This window comes from Ranitomeya imitator, chromosome 2 (assembly GCF_032444005.1).
Source record: "Ranitomeya imitator isolate aRanImi1 chromosome 2, aRanImi1.pri, whole genome shotgun sequence".
In the NCBI taxonomy this organism is placed as follows: Eukaryota; Metazoa; Chordata; class Amphibia; order Anura; family Dendrobatidae; genus Ranitomeya; species Ranitomeya imitator.
The window spans coordinates 188,300,703-188,324,930 of NC_091283.1; the positions used below are offsets into that span (position 1 = coordinate 188,300,703).

General features: G+C 44.0%; 1 protein-coding gene across 1 annotated transcript in view; it reads left to right on the top strand.

Annotated features, from left to right (window-relative positions):
• Window positions 1-24,228, top strand: part of LOC138662566 (ficolin-1-B-like) — a 59,197-nt gene that overhangs the window by 33,747 nt on the left and 1,222 nt on the right. Inside the window, exons 2-8 of the mRNA XM_069748356.1 lie at window positions 12,675-12,788; window positions 15,210-15,263; window positions 16,099-16,134; window positions 17,020-17,055; window positions 17,871-17,998; window positions 18,080-18,209; window positions 21,166-21,300. Of these exons, the coding sequence (XP_069604457.1) occupies window positions 12,675-12,788; window positions 15,210-15,263; window positions 16,099-16,134; window positions 17,020-17,055; window positions 17,871-17,998; window positions 18,080-18,209; window positions 21,166-21,300 (633 nt within the window). The remainder of the gene's footprint in view (window positions 1-12,674; window positions 12,789-15,209; window positions 15,264-16,098; window positions 16,135-17,019; window positions 17,056-17,870; window positions 17,999-18,079; window positions 18,210-21,165; window positions 21,301-24,228) is intronic.

The following is a 24,228-nucleotide window of genomic DNA, read 5'->3' on the forward strand; positions in this document are numbered from 1 at the left end:
AAAACAAGACCTCACATGACTCTGTGGACCAAAATATGGAAAAATTATAGCTCTCAAAATGTGGTAACGCAAAAAATATTTTTTGCAATAAAAAGCGTCTTTCAGTGTGTGAAGGCTGCCAATCATAAAAATCCGCTAAAAAACTCGCTATAAAGGTAAATCAAACCCCCCTTCATCACCCCCTTAGTTAGGGAAAAATAAAAAAAATGTATTTATTTCCATTTTCCCATTAGGGCTAGGGTTAGGGCTATAGTTAGGGTTAGGGCTAGGGTTAGGGCTAGGGTTAGGGCTAGGGTTAGGGCTAGCATTAGGGCTAGGGTTAGGGCTAGGTTTAGGGTTAGGGCTAGGGTTGGGGCTACAGTTAGGGTTGGGGCTAAAGTTAGGGTTAGAGTTTAGATTACATTTACAGTTGGGAATAGGGTTGGGATTAGGGTTAGGGGTGTGTCAGGGTTAGAGGTGTGGTTAGGGTTACCGTTGGAATTAGGGTTAGGGGTGTGTTTGGATTAGGGTTTCAGTTATAATTGGGGAGTTTCCACTGTTTAGGCACATCAGGGGCTCTCCAAACACGACATGGCGTCCGATCTCAATTCCAGCCAATTCTGCGTTGAAAAAGTAAAACAGTGCTCCTTCCCTTCTGAGCTCTCCCGTGTGCCCAAACAGGGGTTTACCCCAACATATGGGGTATCAGCGTACTCAGGACAAATAGGACAACAACGTTTGGGGTCCAATTTCTCCTGTTACCCTTGGGAAAATACAAAACTGGGGGCTAAAAAATAATTTTTGTGGGAAAACAAAAAGATTTTTTATTTTCACGGCTCTGCGTCATAAACTGTAGTGAAACACTTGGGGGTTCAAAGTTCTCACAACACATCTAGATAAGTTCATTGAGGGGTCTAGTTTCCAATATGGGGTCACTTGTGGGGGGTTTCTACTGTTTAGGTACATTAGGGGCTCTGCAAACGCAATGTGACGCCTGCAGACCAATCCATCTAAGTCTGCATTCCAAATGATGCTCCTTCCCTTCCGAGCCCTCCCATGCGCCCAAACGGTGGTTCCCCCCCACATATCGGGTATCAGTGTACTCAGGACAAATTGGACAACAACATTTAGGGTCCAATTTCTCCTGCTACCCTTGGAAAAATACAAAACTGGGGGCTAAAATATAATTTTTGTGGAAAAAAATATTTTTTATTTGCACGGCTCTGCGTTATAAACTGTAGTGAAATACTTGGGGGTTCAAAGCTCTCACAACACATCTAGATGAGTTCCTTAGGGGGTCTACTTTCCAAAATGGTGTCACTTGTGGGGGGTTTCTACTGTTTAGGTACATTAGGGGCTCTGCAAACGCAATGTGACGCCTGCAGACCATTCCATCTAAGTCTGCATTCCAAATGGCGCTCTGTTGTGAATTCTGTGGCTGAATTCACTCCTGTGGTCACAAGTGGTACTGCAGCTTCTGAGCTTCCTCCCTCAGGTGTTCTGGTGAGCTCGTTAACTGCTTCATTACTTAACTCCGCCTGATGCTGCTATCCTTGCTCCTTGTCAATGTTTCAGTGTTGGATCTGAGCTTCTCCTGATTGTTCCTGTGACCTGCTTCTCTGTATAGCTAAGTGCTTTTTGCTTTTTTGTTGCTTTTTTTTCTGTCCAGCTTGTCTTTTGTTTTGCTGGAAGCTCTGAGACGCAAAGGGTGTACCGCCGTGCCGTTAGTTCGGCACGGTGGTTTTTTTTTGCCCCCTTTGCGTGGTTTTGCTTTAGGGTTTTTTGTAGACTGCAAAGTTCGCTTTACTGTCCTCGCTCTGTCCTAGAATATCGGGCCCCACTTTGCTGAATCTATTTCATCCCTACGTTTTGTCTTTTCATCTTACTCACAGTCATTATATGTGGGGGGCTGCCTTTTCCTTTGGGGAATTTCTCTGGGGCAAGTCAGGCCTATTTTTCTATCTTCAGGCTATCTAGTTTCTTAGGCTGTGCCGAGTTGCCTAGGTAGTTGTTAGGCGCAATCCACAGCCGCTTTTAGTTGTGTTTAGGATAGGATCAGGTGTGCAGTCTACAGAGTTTCCACGTCTCAGAGCTCGTTCTTGTATTTTTGGGTATTTGTCAGATCACTGTGTGCGCTCTGATCGCTAAGCACACTGTGTTTCTGGATTGCCTTCATAACACCTGTCATTAGCAAACATAACAGTCTCCATCCTGCCCCCGTATCTCCATCCTGCCCCCAGTATCTCCATCCTGCCCCCAGTGTCTCCATCCTGCCCCCAGTGTTTCCATTCTGCCCCGTGTCTCCATTCTGCCCCGGGCAGGATGGAGACACATGACCCATGTGTCTCCATCCTGCCGTAGAAACATATTGTGGCTTACTGCTTTCAATAAAAATAAAAAAATAAAATTTGCAGGCCCGCACAGCAATAGAGTTTAACCCCTCTGTGACCTTAGACGTACTATCCCGTCGAGGTGCCCTGGGCCTATCTGACCCTGGACAGGATAGTACGTCATAGCGATTGGCAGCGCTCACGGGGGGAGCGCCGCCGATCGCGGCCGGGTGTCAGCTGCTTATCGCAGCTGACATCCGGCACTATGTGCCAGGAGCAGTCACGGACCGCCCCCGGCACATTAACCCCCGGCACACCGCGATCAAAGATGATCGCGATGTGCCGGCGGTGCAGGGAAGCATCGCGCAGGAAGTGGGCTCCCTGCGGGCTTCCCTGAGCCCCCCGCAGCACCGCGATGTGATCGCGTTGCTGCGAGGGTCTTACCTCCCTCCCTGCCTGCTCGAGCCCCGGATCCAAGATGGCCGCGGATCCGGGTCCTGCAGGGAGGGAGGTGGCTTCACAGAGCCTGCTCAGAGCAGGCACTGTGAAGGCTGCACTGCTCTAAGTCAGATCAGTGATCTTCCTTTGGGGAATTTCTCTGGGGCAAGTCAGGCCTATTTTTCTATCTTCAGGCTAGCTAGTTTCTTAGGCTGTGCCGAGTTGCCTAGGTAGTTGTTAGGCGCAATCCACAGCCGCTTTTAGTTGTGTTTAGGATAGGATCAGGTTTGCAGTCTACAGAGTTTCCACGTCTCAGAGCTCGTTCTTGTATTTTTGGGTATTTGTCAGATCACTGTGTGCGCTCTGATCGCTAAGCACACTGTGTTTCTGGATTGCCTTCATAACACCTGTCATTAGCAAACATAACAGTACAAGGAGCCCGACTAATGATTCTCAATAGAGGGAAAGAAAAAGTTCTGACATCATTTTTTTTTTTTACTGCTCTGTGTTCACTTTTTTTTTTTCCCCTAGACATTTGGGTGATTCTGGACACAGGTGTGGACATGGATATTCAGGGTCTGTGCTCTTCAATGGATAATCTCGTTATAAATGTACAAAAAATTCAAGATACTATTGATCAGAAATCTATGTTAGAACCAAGAATTCCTATTCCTGATTTGTTTTTTGGAGATAGAACTAAGTTTCTAAGTTTCAAAAATAATTGTAAGCTATTTCTGGCCTTGAAACCTCATTCTTCTGGTAATCCTATTCAACAGGTTTTGATTATTATTTCTTTTTTTGCGCGGCGACCCTCAAGACTGGGCATTTTCTCTTGCGCCAGGAGACCCTGCATTGAGTAGTGTCGATGCGTTTTTCCTGGCGCTCGGATTGCTGTACGATGAGCCTAATTCAGTGGATCAGGCTGAGAAAAATTTGCTGGCTTTGTGCCAGGGTCAGGATGATATAGAAGTATATTGTCAGAAATTTAGGAAATGGTCAGTACTCACTCAGTGGAATGAATCTGCGCTGGCAGCTTTGTTCAGAAAGGGTCTCTCTGAGGCTCTTAAGGATGTCATGGTGGGATTTCCTATGCCTGCTGGTTTGAATGAGTCTTTGTCTTTGGCCATTCAGATCGGTCGACGCTTGCGCGAGCGTAAATCTGTGCACCATTTGGCGGTACTGCCTGAGGTTAAACCTGAGCCTATGCAGTGCGATAGGACTATGACTAGAGTTGAACGGCAGGAATACAGACGTCTGAATGGTCTGTGTTTCTACTGTGGTGATTCCACTCATGCTATTTCTGATTGTCCTAAGCGCACTAAGCGGTCCGCTAGGTCTGCCGTCATTGGTACTGTACAGTCCAAATTCCTTCTGTCCATTACCTTGATATGCTCTTTGTCGTCGTTTTCTGTCATGGCGTTTGTGGATTCGGGCGCTGCCCTGAATCTGATGGATTTGGATTATGCTAAACGTTGTGGGTTTTTCTTGGAGCCTTTGCGGTGTCCTATTCCATTGAGATGAATTGATGCTACACCTTTGGCCAAGAATAAACCTCAATACTGGGCCCAGCTGACCATGTGCATGGCTCCTGCACATCAGGAAGTTATTCGCTTTCTGGTGTTGCATAATCTGCATGATGTGGTCGTGTTGGGGTTGCCATGGCTACAAACCCATAATCCAGTATTGGATTGGAATTCCATGTCGGTATCCAGCTGGGGTTGTCAGGGGGTACATGGTGATGTTCCATTTTTGTCGATTTCGTCATCCACCCCTTCTGAGGTCCCAGAGTTCTTGTCTGATTATCAGGATGTATTTGAAGAGCCCAAGTCCGATGCTCTACCTCCGCATAGGGATTGTGATTGTGCTATCAATTTGATTCCTGGTAGTAAATTCCCTAAAGGTCGATTATTTAATTTATCCGTGCCCGAACACGCCGCTATGCGCAGTTATGTGAAGGAATCCCTGGAGAAGGGACATATTCGCCCATCGTCATCACCACTGGGAGCAGGGTTCTTCTTTGTAGCCAAGAAGGATGGTTCGCTGAGACCGTGTATTGATTACCGCCTTCTTAATAAGATCACTGTTAAATTTCAGTATCCCTTGCCATTCTTATCTGACTTGTTTGCTCGGATTAAGGGGGCTAGTTGGTTCACTAAGATAGATCTTCGTGGTGCGTATAATCTGGTGAGAATCAGGCAAGGAGATGAATGGAAAACTGCATTCAATACGCCCGAGGGTCATTTTGAGTATCTAGTGATGCCGTTCGGACTTGCCAATGCTCCATCTGTGTTTCAGTCTTTTATGCATGACATCTTCCGTGAGTATCTGGATAAATTCCTGATTGTTTACTTGGATGACATTTTGATCTTCTCAGATGATTGGGAGTCTCATGTGAAGCAGGTCAGAATGGTTTTTCAGGTCCTGCGTGCTAACTCTTTGTTTGTGAAGGGATCAAAGTGTCTCTTCGGTGTGCAGAAAGTTTCATTTTTAGGGTTCATCTTTACCCCTTCTACTATCGAGATGGATCCAGTTAAGGTCCAAGCCATCCAGGATTGGATTCAGCCGACATCTCTGAAAAGTCTGCAAAAGTTCCTGGGCTTTGCTAATTTTTATCGTCGCTTCATCTGTAATTTTTCTAGCATTGCCAAACCATTGACCAATTTGACCAAGAAGGGTGCTGATTTGGTTAATTGGTCTTCTGCTGCTGTGGAAGCTTTTCAGGAGTTGAAGCGTCGTTTTTGTTCTGCCCCTGTGTTGTGTCAGCCAGATGTTTCTCTTCCGTTCCAGGTCGAGGTTGATGCTTCTGAGATTGGAGCAGGGGCGGTTTTGTCACAGAGAGGTTCTGATTGCTCAGTGATGAAACCATGTGCTTTCTTTTCCAGGAAGTTTTCGCCCGCTGAGCGTAATTATGATGTGGGCAATCGAGAGTTGCTGGCCATGAAGTGGGCATTCAAGGAGTGGCGTCATTGGCTTGAAGGAGTTAAGCATCGCGTGGTGGTATTGACTGATCATAAGAACTTGACTTATCTCGAGTCTGCCAAGCGCTTGAATCCTAGACAGGCCCGTTGGTCGTTATTTTTTGCCCGCTTCGACTTTGTGATTTCGTACCTTCCGGGCTCTAAAAATGTGAAGGCGGATGCTCTGTCTAGGAGTTTTGTGCCCGACTCTCCGGGTTTATCTGAGCCAGCGGGTATCCTCAAGGAAGGAGTCATTGTGTCTGCCATCTCCCCTGATTTGCGGCAGGTGCTGCAAAAATTTCAGGCGAATAAACCTGATCGTTGTCCAGCAGAGAAACTGTTCGTCCCTGATAGGTGGACTAATAAACTTATCTCTGAACTTCATTGTTCGGTGTTGGCTGGTCATCCTGGAATCTTTGGTACCAGAGAGTTAGTGGCTAGATCCTTCTGGTGGCCATCTCTGTCACGGGATGTACGTACTTTTGTGCAGTCCTGTGGGATTTGTGCTAGGGCTAAGCCCTGCTGTTCTCGTGCCAGTGGGTTGCTTTTGCCCTTGCCGGTCCCAAAGAGGCCTTGGACACATATTTCGATGGATTTCATTTCTGACCTTCCCATTTCTCAAAAGATGTCAGTCATTTGGGTGGTCTGTGATCGCTTTTCTAAAATGGTCCATCTGGTGCCCTTGGCTAAATTGCCTTCCTCCTCTGATTTGGTACCTTTGTTCTTTCAGCATGTGGTTCGGTTGCATGGCATTCCTGAGAATATTGTTTCTGACAGAGGTTCCCAGTTTGTTTCAAGGTTTTGGCGAGCCTTTTGTGGTAGGATGGGCATTGACCTATCCTTTTCCTCGGCTTTCCATCCTCAGACTAATGGCCAGACCGAACGAACCAATCAGACCTTGGAAACATATCTGAGATGTTTTGTTTCTGCAGACCAGGATGATTGGGTGTCCTTTTTGCCGTTGGCTGAGTTCGCCCTTAATAATCGGGCCAGCTCGGCTACCTTGGTTTCTCCATTTTTTTGCAATTCTGGGTTCCATCCTCGTTTCTCTTCAGGACAGGTTGAGTCTTCGGACTGTCCTGGTGTGGATTCTGTGGTGGATAGGTTGCAGCAGATCTGGACTCAGGTAGTGGACAATTTGATCTTGTCCCAGGAGAAAGCTCAACTTTTCGCTAATCGCAGACGCCGTGTGGGTCCCCGACTTCGTGTTGGGGATCTGGTTTGGTTATCTTCTCGTCATATTCCTATGAAGGTTTCCTCTCCTAAATTTAAACCTCGTTTTATTGGTCCGTATAGGATTTCTGAGGTTCTCAATCCTGTGTCTTTTCGTTTGACCCTCCCAGACTCCTTTTCCATACATAATGTATTCCATAGGTCGTTGTTGCGGAGATACGTGGCACCTATGGTTCCATCTGTTGAGCCTCCTGCCCCGGTTTTGGTGGAGGGGGAATTGGAGTATATTGTGGAGAAGATTTTGGATTCTCGTGTTTCTAGACGGAAACTCCAGTATCTGGTTAAATGGAAGGGTTATGCTCAGGAAGATAATTCCTGGGTTTTTGCCTCTGATGTTCATGCTTCCGATCTTGTTCGTGCCTTTCATGCGGCTCATCCTGGTCGGCCTGGGGGCTCTGGTGAGGGTTCGGTGACCCCTCCTCAAGGGGGGGTACTGTTGTGAATTCTGTGGCTGAATTCACTCCTGTGGTCACAAGTGGTACTGCAGCTTCTGAGCTTCCTCCCTCAGGTGTTCTGGTGAGCTCGTTAACTGCTTCATTACTTAACTCCGCCTGATGCTGCTATCCTTGCTCCTTGCCAATGTTTCAGTGTTGGATCTGAGCTTCTCCTGATTGTTCCTGTGACCTGCTGCTCTGTATAGCTAAGTGCCTTTTGCTTTTTTGTTGCTTTTTTTCTGTCCAGCTTGTCTTTTGTTTTGCTGGAAGCTCTGAGACGCAAAGGGTGTACCGCCGTGCCGTTAGTTCGGCACGGTGGGTTTTTTTTTCCCCCTTTGCGTGGTTTTGCTTTAGGGTTTTTTGTAGACTGCAAAGTTCGCTTTACTGTCCTCGCTCTGTCCTAGAATATCGGGCCCCACTTTGCTGAATCTATTTCATCCCTACGTTTTGTCTTTTCATCTTACTCACAGTCATTATATGTGGGGGGCTGCCTTTTCCTTTGGGGAATTTCTCTGGGGCAAGTCAGGCCTATTTTTCTATCTTCAGGCTAGCTAGTTTCTTAGGCTGTGCCGAGTTGCCTAGGTAGTTGTTAGGCGCAATCCACAGCCGCTTTTAGTTGTGTTTAGGATAGGATCAGGTTTGCAGTCTACAGAGTTTCCACGTCTCAGAGCTCGTTCTTGTATTTTTGGGTATTTGTCAGATCACTGTGTGCGCTCTGATCGCTAAGCACACTGTGTTTCTGGATTGCCTTCATAACACCTGTCATTAGCAAACATAACAGCGCTCCTTCCCTTCCGAGCCCTCCCATGCGCCCAAACGGTGGTTCCCCCCCACATATGAGGTATCAGCGTAATCAGGACAAATTGGACAACAACTTTTGGGGTCCATTTTCTCCTGTTACCCTTGGTAAAATAAAACAAATTGGAGCTGAAGTAAATTTTTTGTGAAAAAAGTTAAATGTTCATTTTTATTTAAACATTCCAAAAATTCCTATGAAACACCTGAAGGGTTAATAAACTTCTTGAATGTGGTTTTGAGCACCTTGAGGGGTGCAGTTTATAGAATGGTTTCACACTTGGGTATTTTCTATCATATAGACCCCTCAAAATGACTTCAAATGAGATGTGGTCCCTAAAAAAAATGGTGTTCTAAAAATGAGAAATTGCTGGTAAACTTTTAACCCTTATAACTCCCTAACAAAAAAAAATTTTGGTTCCAAAATTATGCTGATGTAAAGTAGACATGTGGGAAATGTTACTTATTAAGTATTTTGTGTGACATATCTCTGTGATTTAATTGCATAAAAATTCAAAGTTGGAAAATTGTGAAATTTTCAAAATTTTCGCCAAATTTCCGTTTTTTTTCACAAATAAACGCAGGTACTATCAAAGAAATTTTACCACTATCATGAAGTACAATATGTCACGAGAAAACAGTGTCAGAATTACCAGGATCCGTTGAAGCGTTCCAGAGTTATAACCTCATAAAGGGACAGTGGTCAGAATTGTAAAAAGTGGCCTGTGTTGTGAGTTCTGTTTTTGGGCTCCCTCTGGTGGTTACTGATGGTACTGGGTGACTTGTCTTTCCTGGGTTTCTGGGTTCCACCTGTTCCATCAGCATATGGGAGTTTCCTATTTAACCTGGCTTTGCTAGCATTTCCTCGCCGGTTATCAATGTATCCAGTGTGTCTTGTTACCTCTGCTCCCTGCTCCTAGAACCTTCTGGACAAGCTAAGTTTGGATTTTCCTGTTTTGTGTTTTGCTTGATTTGGTTTTTAGTCCAGCCTGCAGATATGTGATTCTCTGCTGCTGGTTGCTCTAGTGGGCTGAAATTGCTTTTCATGTACCATGAGTTGGCACATGAGTTCAAGTAATTTCAGGATGGTTTTTTGAAGGGTTTTTCGCTGACCGCGCAGTTCACTTTTGTATCCTCTGCTATCTAGCTTTAGCGGGCCTCATTTTGCTGAAACTGTTTTCATACTACGTATGTGCTTTCCTCTCATTTCACCGTCATTATATGTGGGGGGCTGCTATTTGCTGTGGGGTATTTCTCTGGAGGCAAGAGAGGTCTGTGTTTCTTCTGATAGGGGAAGTTAGATCTTCGGCTGGAGCGAGACGTCTAGGATCATCGTAGGCACGTTCCCCGGCTACTTTTATTTGTGTGCTAGGTTCAGGGTCGCGGTCAGCTCAGGTTCCATCGCCCTAGAGCTTGTTTGTATCTGTGCTTGTCCTTTTTGTGATCCCCTGCCATTGGGATCATGACAGGCCTGGTCATTGACGTGCAAACCACCCTTGGGGGTAAAGGGGTTAACTGAACATGGGTCTCAGACGCAAGTTCAGTTACTGCTCCGGTAGAAGTCTGCCGCTGGGGCCCGATGAGCAGAAGAGACGAGGCCCGGTGCAGGCCCCCTCTGCTCATCGGGCCCTATACACCAGTCAGGGCAGTAATGGCCTGATGGTGGCCATGTGCCTATCAGCACTCATTCATGAGAACCTTTTATACAAGAAGACTGTCTATTGCTCACGCAGGCAATTGGAGTGTTTTAACAAATGGATAAGGCCCACCGTATTTTTCCCACCGATCGTTGGTGCTCTTTCTTGTGCAGTGTTGTGTGTTTGTGTGTCTGTAACATGGCACACATCTCCAGTGCCTTGGCACGTTACATGACAGTAGGGGTCCTGGCTGGGTGTGTGGACTTGTGTTGTGAAGGCCTTACACTTGTGCAAGCTGCATGTAACAAATGTTGCTGGTTTGCCAGGACCAGATGTTTTGCAGTTCAATAAGGGGAACCACCATTCAAAAATATCAACATTTCCTTTATAGCTCAAAGCATTTTCCACATGGTTTTCTTCCTTGGTTGTTTACTCCAGGGCTTTCTTTATCTCTGTTTCTCCCTTCTTCACAACAACCCAGCTTTATCGCTACAGTCCTGATTAACAAGAGTCCTTTACTTGTTTTGCATCCTATTTCCACTGCTAGAGCCCTGGAACTCCCACTCGGGACACTATACTAGTCCCACGTACAGGGTCTTTTTTAGACCTTTACGTTTCAGAGTTATCACCTCAGAGTCTCACGGCTAGGTCTCCTCTGCTACGACCTGTTTCCGGAAGGCCACTCTGTCTCTTAGTCACTTGTGATCTGGATCTCGCTATCCCTGCTCTTTGATCTCCTCTAACCTAGGGTCACCCCAGAATGTGGCACTACTCATCTTAGACTTTTCGATCCATTCACTATGCACCTCAGACCCTTATCTCCCTACCTTACAGGAAATTGTCACTTTCCTTGTAACTTAGCCCCTGCCACCATGGTCTAGTCCCAACTATTAACTCTAACTGTTCCTACAGTCAACCTACACATGTTACCAACATTACTGACATAGCTAACACACATCAGAATTCATATTACATGTCACATCACACAACATTTAAACTTGTTTCTCCAAATGGGAAACGAGGGCAACATGTCCATATTGTTACATGTCCATCAGGAAGTAGGGCAGCACGTTGGCTCAGTGGTTAGCGCTGCAGTCTTACATCACTGGGGTCCTAGCATCCAATCCCAGCAAGGACAACATCTGCAAGAAGTTTGTATGCTTTCCTCATGTTTGGGTGAGTTTCCTCCATTTTCTACAGTTTCCTCCCACTCTCCAAAGACAAATTGAAAGGGAATTTACACTGTGAGCCCCAGTGGGTGAAGTGATGATGATGTGCCTAATTAATAAAATAAAATAGTACTCTTTGAGATGCTAATATGAAATATATGAAATCCGAATTGCATTACTGCTCTAGAAAACAGGAAAAACTGAGACTACTTAGTTCATAAATTGGCCAATTCATGTGTACCCGGCAGCCACGATAAGGTGATTCTCTCTGCTGGGACCTATCCTATTAGGACTCCTTTCATAGGCTGATAGCCTACATTTTTATGGGAAAGAAAGATCCCGCTGTAATTAAAACCGTAATTAAAACCACCAAATATGCCATAGCGCTACAGATTGCTACTTTATTTTGTTAGTTATGTATGGAGATGGCTTCTCTTAGGCTATGTTCACATTTGCGTTGTGCGCCGCTGCGTCGGCGACGCAAACCACAACGCAAACAAAAACGCACGCAAAAACGCTGCATTTTGCGACGCATGCGTCGTTTTTTGCCGAAATTTGGACGCAAGAAAAATGCAACTTTTTGCGTTTTCTTGGCCCGACGCTTGCGGCAAAAAAAACGCATGCGTCGCACAACGCAGCACAAAAAGACGCATGCGTCCCCCATGTTAAATATAGGGGCGCATGACGCATGCGTCGCCGCTGCGTCGCCCGACGCAAACCCGATGCAAACATGCATAACGCTAATGTGAACGTAGCCTAAGTAAGCATCTGCACACACCTGATTTCTGTTTGGAAGGTTTGTTCAGTCTTTTGATGGCTGATGTCTCTAAGGTGCTGAGCAATTAATGGTGTTATAAAAGCAAGAAAAAAGTAGTATAACCAGGAAGGCCATTAACAAAACCAACTATTCTGCTGCTCAGTTTTGATACATACAGAAAAGGGCCCCTGTGCAGGAACAGTATTAGGCATTTCTGAAGATGAATAATTAATCATAATGCACAATTCCACTTGTTTTGGGTGTGTTTAATGGGCCCCCTTACCTCTTGGACCCCTGAGCCGGAGCACAGGTTGCACCAAAGCTGTATCTATCTCGGGGGGGGATGGTCATAGACTTTATAATGTAAAGTTTGTAGATCTAGAATGTGGTCACGGTCCAGAGGGTCCACTAATTAATTTCTCTTCTAAAATTGTCACATATAATAGGCCCCATAAGATGCTCTATATGTAATTGGCCCCATAAGATGCTCTATATATAATGGGCCCCATAAAATGCTCCATATGTAATTTGCCCCATAAGATGCTCCATATGTAATTGCCCTTATATACTGCTCCATATATAATGAATAGTGATAATAGGGCAGCACGGTGGCTCAGTGGTTAGCACAGCAGCCTTGCAGCGCTGGAGTCCTGGGTTCTAATCCCACCCAGGACAACATCTGCAAAGAGTTTGTATGTTCTCTCCGTGTTTGCGTGGGTTTCCTCTGGGTACTCCTTTTTCCTCCCACATTCCAAAGACATACTGATAGGATATTTAGATTGTGAGCCCCACCGGGGACAGTGATGATAATGTGTGCAAACTGTAAAGCGCTGTGGAATATGTTAGCGCTATATAAAAAATAAAGATTATAATGTGGTAATGTACATTCATGGACTGCTGTTTCCAAAATGTGTTGCCTTATTCAGTCTCAATGTTTGGTTACAGAAGTGAAGATTGTAGGAAATGGAGACTCCGATAAGTTGACCATACTCAGAGGATGTCCAGGCTTTCCTGGATTTCCTGGACAAAAAGGGGAAAATGGATCACCGGGAGAAAAAGGTAAATGGCATCCCGATGTCAATATTCTCATATATAGTAATGAATCAGGTGACAGTATACAGTCTGCGCCACAAATAAACATTTATCATCTTCAGATTTTTAGACTGTATTATTGCAGATAAACGTATAAAAAGGAATTTTTAACTCTTCATGATTAGTTGCAAATGGCCATAATAGAGGTCAGTGTTGTAGACAAACTTAGATATGAAAGTGGATCTAAACCTGCGCCTATACAATAGGAGACCAGATGTCGTTTTGTCAACGCATTTTCGAGATAATCATACCTCTTCATCAGGACAAACCACAATTATTGTATATTAGATCCTTGGTTTTATATCCACTTTTGTCTTCAAGTGTGTGAGATATGAGTTAAAGTCTGCCTAGGAACTGTGACCTGAGGAAATGGGCAGGGACATTCGAGAAATGGGATGGTGAGTCAGGACGGCCTCCTCCCAGTAAAAGGCGGGACCATGAAGGGCCTAAGGAGCCGGAAGAGACAACACCAATCGAGAGTTGTAAGTCATTGGGAGAACAGCAGTGTGAAGTAATGGCGGAATGGCAACTGACTTTGGCGGAGTGGCAACTGATGTTAGCCCAGTGTGAGTTGGGCAAGGAGAAGGCCGGTCAAGGTCAAGAGCACCAGCTGATGGAGATGCCGTACAAAAAAAGTGAGACCAGGTGGCCTGCTGAAGAGTTTCGAGGCTGAGCAGGAACCATGAAGGCGGCCTGATCTGGGACAATAGACTGTGTCCCATGAGGACTCTGCCTCAAAGGGACTGTGCCCTGGTCATGAGGACCAAAGTTTGGCAGAAGGTGTGATGGACGACCCAATGTCCTAACTGGGTTGGCTTTTTTTTCTTTGTTTTTTTTTGCATTTTGTGTGTGTGGCTTCCCTTCCTTGAGCTGGAAATTACATTTAAAAGCTTCCCAAGGCTAGTGTCCATAGTTCAGGACCAGTGCTTTGTCTGCCCTTATTCACACACGGAGGTCAACTCTGTCACATGGTAAGGTTTTTAATATAAGACAGTGCAGGACCATCCCGATCAGGGTCACCTTGCCAACGGTGGGATGGCTTTTATGCTATTTTTGATCAAAAGCAATGTTACTAAGAACCCTGTGTTATTTAAATGCACTTTTTCATTTTACTTATTTAGTTACAGCAGGGCTTATGTTCATTTTGCTTCTTGTGGATTTTGCATTGTTAAAATCCTACAATTTTTTTTTAAAGAATAATGCGACTTTTTCTTTTATTTAATTATTGATCAGTGATTGCGAAGTTATAACTCTTTATAATGTGCTCCATTACCTTATTTTGCTTACTTTTCTCACATACTTCATGCTTTAAGGGCTGTTTTATCTGTCTTGCTCATGCACCTGGTGTAGCTATTTTCAACTGCTAGTCTAGCAAATATCTATACTCCGGCATGGGGAAGGGGAACAGAGGAGTTGACACAGGGGAATGGATACTTGCTAGACTTGCATTTCAAAACAGCTCCTCTAAGTGCATGAAGAAGACATATAAAACAGCCCTTTCAGCGAGGAGATCAATACAATAGAAAAGGAAGCAAGACAAGGTAATGGAGCACATTACAAAGATTCATAATTTGGCAAAAACTGATCAACAATTGAATTAAACAAAGTTTAGTTTTTCTTCACATTTTGTACCTATTTGTCATAGTTATATAGTTGCCTACACTAATTCTTTATGCTGATACATAGTGTGGTACTTCAACTCACTCAGCAGTACATGGAGGTAGAAAACAGGAACACTGTCTCTTTAAATCTTCGGGTTGATTTATTATATGGTGGCATAAACCAATAAGAAGGGGAAAGTAAACACAGTCTTTCAGGCAAAAACAGGAAAACAACAAAGAAAACAAAATGCTACAACACAGTCCACACGTTTTCGGGTAGCAGACCGCTCTGGAGCAACACAAGTTCAGTCTTTCCTCCTCAAGACACAAACCACTGGAAGTCCTTCCTCCAGTCCTGCTGAACCAAGACTGTCTCTGGAGCCCAGCTATTTAACCACACCCTGGGCTGGAGATAAGGTGGACATCCTCCCACCCACTCTATGGATGTCCACATAAAAGCCAGCCCATTGTGAAAATTAGGTTAACCCCTCGAGGCACTTAGTGTGCTGGAAGAAAATACTCTGGGCTCACATCACTGACGCCATAAAGCACAGTGAGACATAGTTCCCCTCCAGTAATTTACCAGTGACTTTGTCACAATAGTTTTGATTCTCCCGACTTATGTAGGGTTTGTAGATTTGCCAGAAGTGTTGTGTAATAGTAATAGGGGACTGCTCCATTCTTTTTGTCCAATCTTTTTCTAATCTGAAATGTAGTAAATGATTTTGTCTGAGATTTTGTTACTTTTACATACAGTGTATATAAATCTATATTCTGAAAATTTCAGGAGAGAAAGGTCTTCAGGGCATCCCAGGAAAGTCTGGTCCTCCGGGTGTAGAGGGTAAGTACTAAGCTATAATTTATACAAAATCTAAATATAAAAAGAGGTGTACACATTTTTGGCATTATTCATACATTTTGCCAAAAATATCTGATATAAAGGAGCCCCCACCTCCAGGACCGTCCCCTCCAGTACCGAGTCTCCGCCTCTGCTCCCGATGGCTGTTATTGTCAGCAATATTGTAGTCACGTTTACAACACTGCAGCCAATCAGTGTGCTCGGCGGCATTAACAACACTGCAGCCAGTCAGTGCGCTTGGCGGCTCTTCGCAGCTCATGCAGTCAACTATGGCTGAGCTCAGTTATTGGCTGCAGCACTGTTGCACTGCAGAAAATAACAGACCCCGGGAGCAGAGGTGGAATCCTAGCACTGGACCTGGGAAGGGTGAGTATTTTTCCCTTTTGTTTGTTTGTTTTTAAACAAACAGCAGCTGGAGGACATGGGTTTTCCAACACCAAAAAATCCCTTTAAATTTTCACAATTTTGCCTTGCAGATCTGTTAGCAAAATATAGGTTCCATTTTGACTGTCAACCTTTAATACACACTAAAGAAAAGCTGATAGTTCTCCTGACTTGTCTGTTTTTGGAAATACTAATACCTCTGTTATTCCTCTTGGAAATCTATGGATACACTGACAATGGGGCGTTACCATTATGTAAGGACACATCTAATTGGCAAAGGGAATGGTAACACCCAGTTGTAAATAATTTCATATATTTCCACGTGTAATGTTATGGGAAATGTTAGTATTTTTTTTAATTTCCATCCTATAGACTACATTGAGTTATGAACCATGAGACTGTTTTAAAGCATATATATTGTGCCGTGATTTAGGTGTTAAAGGTTCCAAAGGCGAAATGGGACAAAAAGGTAAGACATTTAGTAATTCCAATTTTTTTTGGGGGGTATTTATACAAATAACTTTTGCAAAGGAAAAATAGAGCAACCAATCAGGTCGCTTGGAAAAGTGACAGCTGGAATCCAATTGGATGCTATGGGAAACTGCACCACATTTCTGCACCACTCAGGACAGCAACAGCCAATCATATATCAATGTTCTTTTTTTCCTGTTTGGCTGCTATGAAGAACTACTATGGCATCAGTCCCGGGGGCCTTATCTGTGATATAAACTGTAGAGTTTATACTTTATAGGCCATCCAATGTGTTCAGAGAACAAAAGTGCCCCCTTAAAAGGGGTTTCCAACCTTTGGAGACTATTTTTTTCCCCTAATAAAAATGTATGCATTTAGGGCTAAAAATCATTTTTTTTAAATTGGGTTTCATTAAAAATGTTGCACCATTTGCCTTTTGTAGTGTACTCTCTATTGCTGGCTGTAGAATGAGTTAACTGAGAATCGGTCAGTGAGCTCCTTCTGACAGTTCATCTCAACTGATTTATGACTGCAGACCACATCAAAGTTGAATGTGCCGGGAAACAACGAGCTTGCACATGCCAAACAGTGCTAAAATTGTAATGAAACCTTATTGTAAAAATGATTTTTTAACATCACCTACTTGCATTTAAGAAAATAATTTCCCCAAAGATACTGTATAGTATTATATATACTGTATATCTCTGGAGGGAGCACAATGGTTTTTATCACAAGCTTTTCATTCTAATTTATGTGAGAAATTGGTGCTGGGCTTCATAAATCTGACTTTTGGGTTTACATGGGGTTGATAATTCTCCTCTAACATTGGGACAATGTTTGCATTAATTGCTGGCCTCATTAAATCTTATTTTCGTCCAAATAGGAGAAAAAGGTGACGCTTTTTCGGATTCTGTGTATGGTAAGTAGACCAACCTTCAGGATGATGATACCGGGGACATTGCCCAATACACTCATAGACATTGAGATTTTCATAGAGGAAAGGCAGGCAGCTACTATAGGGCATGAGGCTTATTATCGCTTAGTGTTTATTAACTAGCCACTTTACATATATGTCAACCTTTCTCCGTCAGTTATAAGTTGGAATTCTGTGTCTTTAATTTACTAGTATATTTATATATCTTGTGATCACATATATTTCTGATACATAGCTCCTTGCGTAATCAGACGGTTAAAGTGTTTTTTTCCCTTCTCCATAAATGGATATTGCCAGATAGAGCTCCTTCATACAAGCAATTTTGCCATTTACTGCTTATTAAAATTTCCAGCCGTTCTTGAGATATTAACACTTTTCTTTTGTTTACATTCTGTTACCTTGGAAACCGACCACAACTTCTAGATAGCAGAACATGTGCACTGCTTACAAGCTCGTTTCTATTGAACGTGTAAACGCACTTTCAAAGCTGGCCAGGATTTCTGGAGAGCGCTGTTACCTCCTAACCCCGTCTAGCTTCAGCCTGGAACTTACAAGCTAGACAACAGCGGTGGTCGGTCTCCTGGGCAACCAGCTGCACACAGAAGTGTTAATATCTAAAGAACGACTGAAAATTTTAATAAACAGTACATTGAAAAAGTGCTTGTATTTATAAGCTCTATCCGACAATACCCATCTATGAAGATGGGGAAAAAAAACTCTCTATAGGGGAGCCGTTATCCAGGTGCACTAGATGTGCTGAGCTGGAAAAGGTAACCTCATCATCTGTCTATTCCTCCCAGCTGCAAAAAACTGCAAAGAATTAATGGACCAAGGTGAAGTCCTAAGTGACTGGTACACAATAAACCCAGCGGGCCAGAAGAGCCTGAAGGTTCTGTGTGATATGCATACTGACGGAGGAGGCTGGATCGTAAGTGCAGTACGGCTTTACAGGCAAAATATATATATTGGTCATGTTGAGATATGTAATATATACCTGTATGGTGTCCAGGTTTTCCAGAGGCGCTGGGATGGCTCAGTTGACTTTTTCCGGGACTGGAATTCATACAAAAACGGATTCGGCAGTCGTCTGAATGAATTTTGGCTGGGAAATGAGAATCTTCATATGTTGACATCATCAGGTGACGTTTTCTTACATAAAATTGTATTACTATGTTCAAATTTAATTTATTAATACACTGCTCAAAAAATAAAATAAAGGGAACACTAAAATCCTACATCCTAGATATCACAGAATGAAATATTACAATTGCAAATCTTTATTCATTACATAGTGGAATGTGCTAAGAACAATAAAACCTAAAAATGCTGAATGTAAATCAAAATTAATATCCCATGGACATCTAGATTTGGAACTAAACTCAAAATCAAAGTGGAAAATCAAATTACAGGCTGATCCAATTTCAGTGGAAATGCCTCAAGACAAGGAAATGATGCTCAGTAGTGTGTGTGGCCTCCACGTGCCTGTATGACCTCCCTACACCTGGGCATGTTCCTGATGAGGCGGCGGATGGTCTCCTGAGGGATCTCCTCCCAGACCTTGACTAAAGCATCCGCCAACTCCTGGACAGTCTGTAGTGCAACGTGGCCTTGGTGGATGGAACAACACATGATGTCCCAGATGTGCTCGATTGGATTCAGACCTGGGGAACGGGCGGGCCAGTCCATAGCATCAATACCTTCATCATGCAGGAACTGCTGACACACTCCAGCCACATGAGGTCTGGCATTGTCATGCATCAGAAGGAATCCAGCGCCCACTACCCCTGCATATGGTCTCACAATGGGTCTGAGGATCTCATCCCGGTACCTAATGGCAGTTAGGGTACCTCTTACTAGCACATGGAGGGCTGTGCGGCCCTCCAAAGAAATGCCTCCTAACACCATTACTGACCCACTGTGAAACTGGTCATGCTGGAGGATGTTGCTGGCAGCAGAATGATCTCCACGATGTCTTCAGACTCTGTCACATCTGCTCAGTGTGGACCGGCCCTCCTCCGTGAAAAGCACAGAGTGACAGATAATGTCAAATCTGCAAATCTTGGTGTTCTCTGCAAATGCCAATCGCCCTGCACAGTGTTGGGCTGTAAGCACAATACCCACTTGTGGACGTCGGGCCCTCATACTGTCCTCAGGGAGTCTGTTTCTGACAGTTTGAGCTGACACATGGATGTTAGTGGCTTGTGGAGGTCATTTTGCAGGGCTCTGACACTGCTCCTCCTGTTCTTCCTTGCACAAAGGAGGAAGTAGCGGTCCTGCTGCTGGGATGTTGCCCTCCTATAGCCCCCTCCACGTCTCCTGGTGTACTGGACTGTCTACTGGTATCCAATCCACACTCTGGACACTGTGCTGACAGACACAGCCACCCTTCTTGCCTCAGCTCGCATTTATGTGCCATCCTGGATGAGCTGCACTACCTGAGCAACTTCTGTGGGATGTAGACACTGCCTCATGCTACTGTACCTCTAGGGCTGAGAGCAATTACAAAATGCAAAAGTGACCAAAACAACAGCCAATAAGGATGAGAATAGAGAAATGGTCTGTGGTCAACCCCTGCAGAACCACTTCTTTATAGTGGGCTGTCTTGCTAATTGCCTATCATTTCTACCTGTTGTCTGTTCCATTTGCACAATAGCAGGAGAAATTGATTCACAATCGGTGTTGCTTCATAACTGGACAAGTTGATTTCACAGAAGTGTGATTGACTTGGAGTTACCTTGCATTGTTTAAGTGTTCCCTTTTATTTTTTTGAGCTGTGTATAATTCATTGAAGGTGTCAGAGCTATGTTTTTTTCCCCAATAAAGAGCTTTAAATACCTTACATTGAGTTAAAGGGGCCACATGCCTTGCTGGGCTCCTAAATCAGCCTTTTTCTGTCCCCTCTCCCACCCAGGGAAGTGGGGAGTTGTAGTGTATATGAATACACAAACCAAACTAACAAGGGAACACATACATGTTAAATGAAAGTATCAATCATTCAAATATTCACTTGCAAACAACAGAGTGGTAGACTGGGAAGTAAAGGAGGAAAAATCAAATAGAAAAGGATGAGGATATGTACACAAGCAAATCACTGAGCAACAGTGTCCTGAAAAACACTTCAAAATGCCTCCACAAACGATTAACACCTCCAGCTCCAGAACCAGGCAGTATGAAACTAACACTGGCAATCCCAGCATGCCAGAAGCCAGTATATATAGCAGAGGGGAGTGGTCAACACTGAACAGCTGAGACCATCTAAGCAGGAAAGCTCCAGGGGATACAACTGAAAAGATTAACCCCTACAATGCTAGCAGAAGCCTGCACTGTTTAATATGATGGTGACGTGCTTGTAATTAGTGCATGAGTATGTAAAATCAGACACCTCGGTCTTCTGGCCGCTCTCTGTTATAGCAAACCCGTGACAGGTTGTCTCATCATGATCAGTGGGTAAAATTGTTAAAGCAAGCAAATTTGTGATTTACCTTTTATTAAAGAATCCCATTAGTTTTTAAAAGCTGCAATGTATCAGAGGTGTGTGGTTTCCTAGGCAAGGAGTGTAGGATTTACGAGCACTACTCTGAAGCTGGCCGGATCTTTGGATCAGTGCCCCTCATCTCCTCTGATCCTGAAGACACAAAGATTCCTCTGCTAGCTGCATTAGAGATCATACAGTTCGGGAGAATGGTGCAACATTGCCCCTGGTCCAAAATATTATTCAGGAGTACACCACCACCTAGCAGGCAGAAGAGGGGTCTGGAAGTGCTCCTGTACAGCCACCAAAATAACCATTCGATGATTGCTCGCATTCTAAATTCGGGGACCCACTCCGGCAGCTAATCCATTCCATAAAGAATGTTCATCACATATCCACAGAATAAGGTGATATACGATGGCTGGAAACCCCACTGTGGAGACCTCCCACTGATCGAGGTTCTCGGAAGCGTCTCAATAGATCAACACTCAAGCAAGCACCTTGGAGCTCAATAGGCTTGAAGTGATCTTTGGCGGTGTGACCTGTGTCGCGGCTGAAGTCACCATGTGGCCCCAAACATACCAGTATTTAGTTCACTGACATTTACTAACCTCTTTCCACAGGTACATGGGAAATGCGGATTGACCTGAAAGATTTTGAGAAGCTGCAGCATTATGCCAAGTACGCATCTTTCCAGGTTTTGGGAGAGGATGAAAATTATAAGTTGATACTTGGAGATTTCAAAGAAGGAAACGCAGGTAAGATAGGGTGGCAAATCACTGATATGCGGCGGGGGACTATAAAGCTTTGGATATCTCCAGTAAGGCTATGAAACAATGATTTTTAGGACTCAAACCATGTAATTTTTTTTAGTAGCTGAATATGTCCGCCCCATGACAACACTTTCAACTTTAAACCCTAGTGTCCAAGTGTTGTCAAAGGCATAGGACATTGGGGAAGTTATTTTGCCTTGTGTCTAAAGTTGCCCATTGCCACATTTTTATCTTTTAATTGGACAGTTTTCTTCTTTGTTTGTTTGTGTGATTGGATCTGCCATTGCAGAAAATGACTACATTGGCTCATCCTTGATAACATCAATACATGATATGTGGTGGTCTGACCCTTTGATTGAGACATGACCCTTGTACTTCAGTGGATATTGCATTGCTGTCCATGTCTGTTCTGCAGCACAGCAGGCTGACCTATAATCTCAGATAGTTATTTCCATGAGCTCCACAGACTTCCTTCTGTAGACCATGAAGACTCCAAGTCACACAAAGAGAGGCCATCAACATTTTATTTAATCTGCTACATTTATGGCATATCAATTACTTGCCGAGTAATTTTTAGTACTGGTTGGAAGGAGCCATGGTGGCCACCTCTATTCACAACTGTTGAATAAGGGGCACTGTTTTAAAATTTAACTGTGGGACTTTCATCTAACATTTAGTCAGTGGCTAGATGGCGGTTATGACCATAACACAGGTCACAGATTGTTATAGGCTGTTGCTGCACCGTAGCATAGTACAAGTGATTAGAGTTGTATTGGGACCCACAAGGCACCGCGACAAGTATAGTGGGACAAAAAAGTATTTAGTCAGTCAGCAATAGTGCAAGTTCCACCACTTAAAAAGATGAGAGGCGTCTGTAATTTACATCATAGGTAGACCTCAACTATGGGAGTCAAACTGAGAAAAAAAAATCCAGAAAATCACATTGTCTGTTTTTTTAACATTTTATTTGCATATTATGGTGGAAAATAAGTATTTGGTCAGAAACAAAATTTCATCTCAATACTTTGTAATATATCCTTTGTTGGCAATGACAGAGGTCAAACGTTTTCTGTAAGTCTTCACAAGGTTGCCACACACTGTTGTTGGTATGTTGGCCCATTCCTCCATGCAGATCTCCTCTAGAGCAGTGATGTTTTTGGCTTTTCGCTTGGCAACACGGACTTTCAACTCCCTCCAAAGGTTTTCTAAAGGGTTGAGATCTGGAGACTGGCTAGGCCACTCCAGGACCTTGAAATGCTTCTTACGAAGCCACTCCTTCATTGCCCTGGCGGTGTGCTTTGGATCATTGTCATGTTGAAAGACCCAGCCACGTTTCATCTTCAATGCCCTTGCTGATGGAAGGAGGTTTGCACTCAAAATCTCACAATACATGGCCCAATTCATTCTTTCATGTACCAGGATCAGTCGTCCTGGCCCCTTTGCAGAGAAACAGCCCCAAAGCATGATGTTTCCACCACCATGCTTTACAGTAGGTATGGTGTTTGATGGATGCAACTCAGTATTCTTTTTCCTCCAAACACGACAAGTTGTGTTTCTACCAAACAGTTCCAGTTTGGTTTCATCAGACCATAGGACATTCTCCCAAAACTCCTCTGGATCATCCAAATGCTCTCTAGCAAACTTCAGACGGGCCCGGACATGTACTGGCTTAAGCAGTGGGACACATCTGGCACTGCAGGATCTGAGTCCATAGTGGCGTAGTGTGTTACTTATGGTAGGCCTTGTTACATTGGTCCCAGCTCTCTGCAGTTCATTCACTAGGTCCTCCCGCATGGTTCTGGGATTTTTGCTCACCGTTCTTGTGATCATTCTGACCCCACGGGGTGGGATTTTGCGTGGAGCCCCAGATCGAGGGAGATTATCAGTGGTCTTGTATGTCTTCCATTTTCTAATTATTGCTCCCACTGTTGATTTCTTCACTCCAAGCTGGTTGGCTATTGCAGATTCAGTCTTCCCAGCCTGGTGCAGGGCTACAATTTTATTTCTGGTGTCCTTTGACAGCTCTTCACCATAGTGGAGTTTGGAGTCAGACTGTTTGAGGGTTTGCACAGGTGTCTTTTTATACTGATAACAAGTTTAAACAGGTGCCATTACTACAGGTAATGAGTGGAGGAAAGAGGAGACTCTTAAAGAAGTTACAGGTCTGTGAGAGCCAGAAATCTCGATTGTTTGTTTCTGACCAAATACTTATTTTCCACCATAATATGCAAATAAAATGTTAAAAAAACAGACAATGTGATTTTCTGGATTTTTTTTTTCTCAGTTTGTCTCCCATAGTTGAGGTCTACCTATGATGTAAATTACAGACGCCTCTCATCTTTTTAAGTGGTGGAACTTGCACTATTGCTGACTGACTAAATACTTTTTTGCCCCACTGTATGTCTAAAAAAAAATTGAAATTGGTTGCATTTTTTGCAATTTGCTTTTTGGAGTACCTAGCGGGTCCCAGTGCAACCCCATTCACTTGCAATATGATGTGGTGCAAAAAGTTTCCAGAATCTTGGTCACATGAGTAGTCCCTGTAGGCCAGACAAGACCAATGTGAACCTCCTCCTTGCTTCCAGTATCCCTGATGCTTCTTATTTTAGTAGACGCACATGTGACATCATGCATGCACTGAGCTTACTAATCAGAAGAAGCAACGATGATCGAGCAGGCAAGAGAATGTTGGTAGTCTTGGGCACCACAAACCAGGTTGTTGGTCCTACAAATCCTTTTATGCATTTTTTGGCTATGCAATATGTGTCACGGCTATAGTTGCCATGTAGCTCCAGCCTTTGTCTCTCGTTTACTGCGACAGAGAGGGGCCAGAAGACTGCAATCTCTGATTTCACGTACTCCTGCACAAATTAGAAACACTTCACCTTCATATTAAACAGTGAAGGTTTCTGC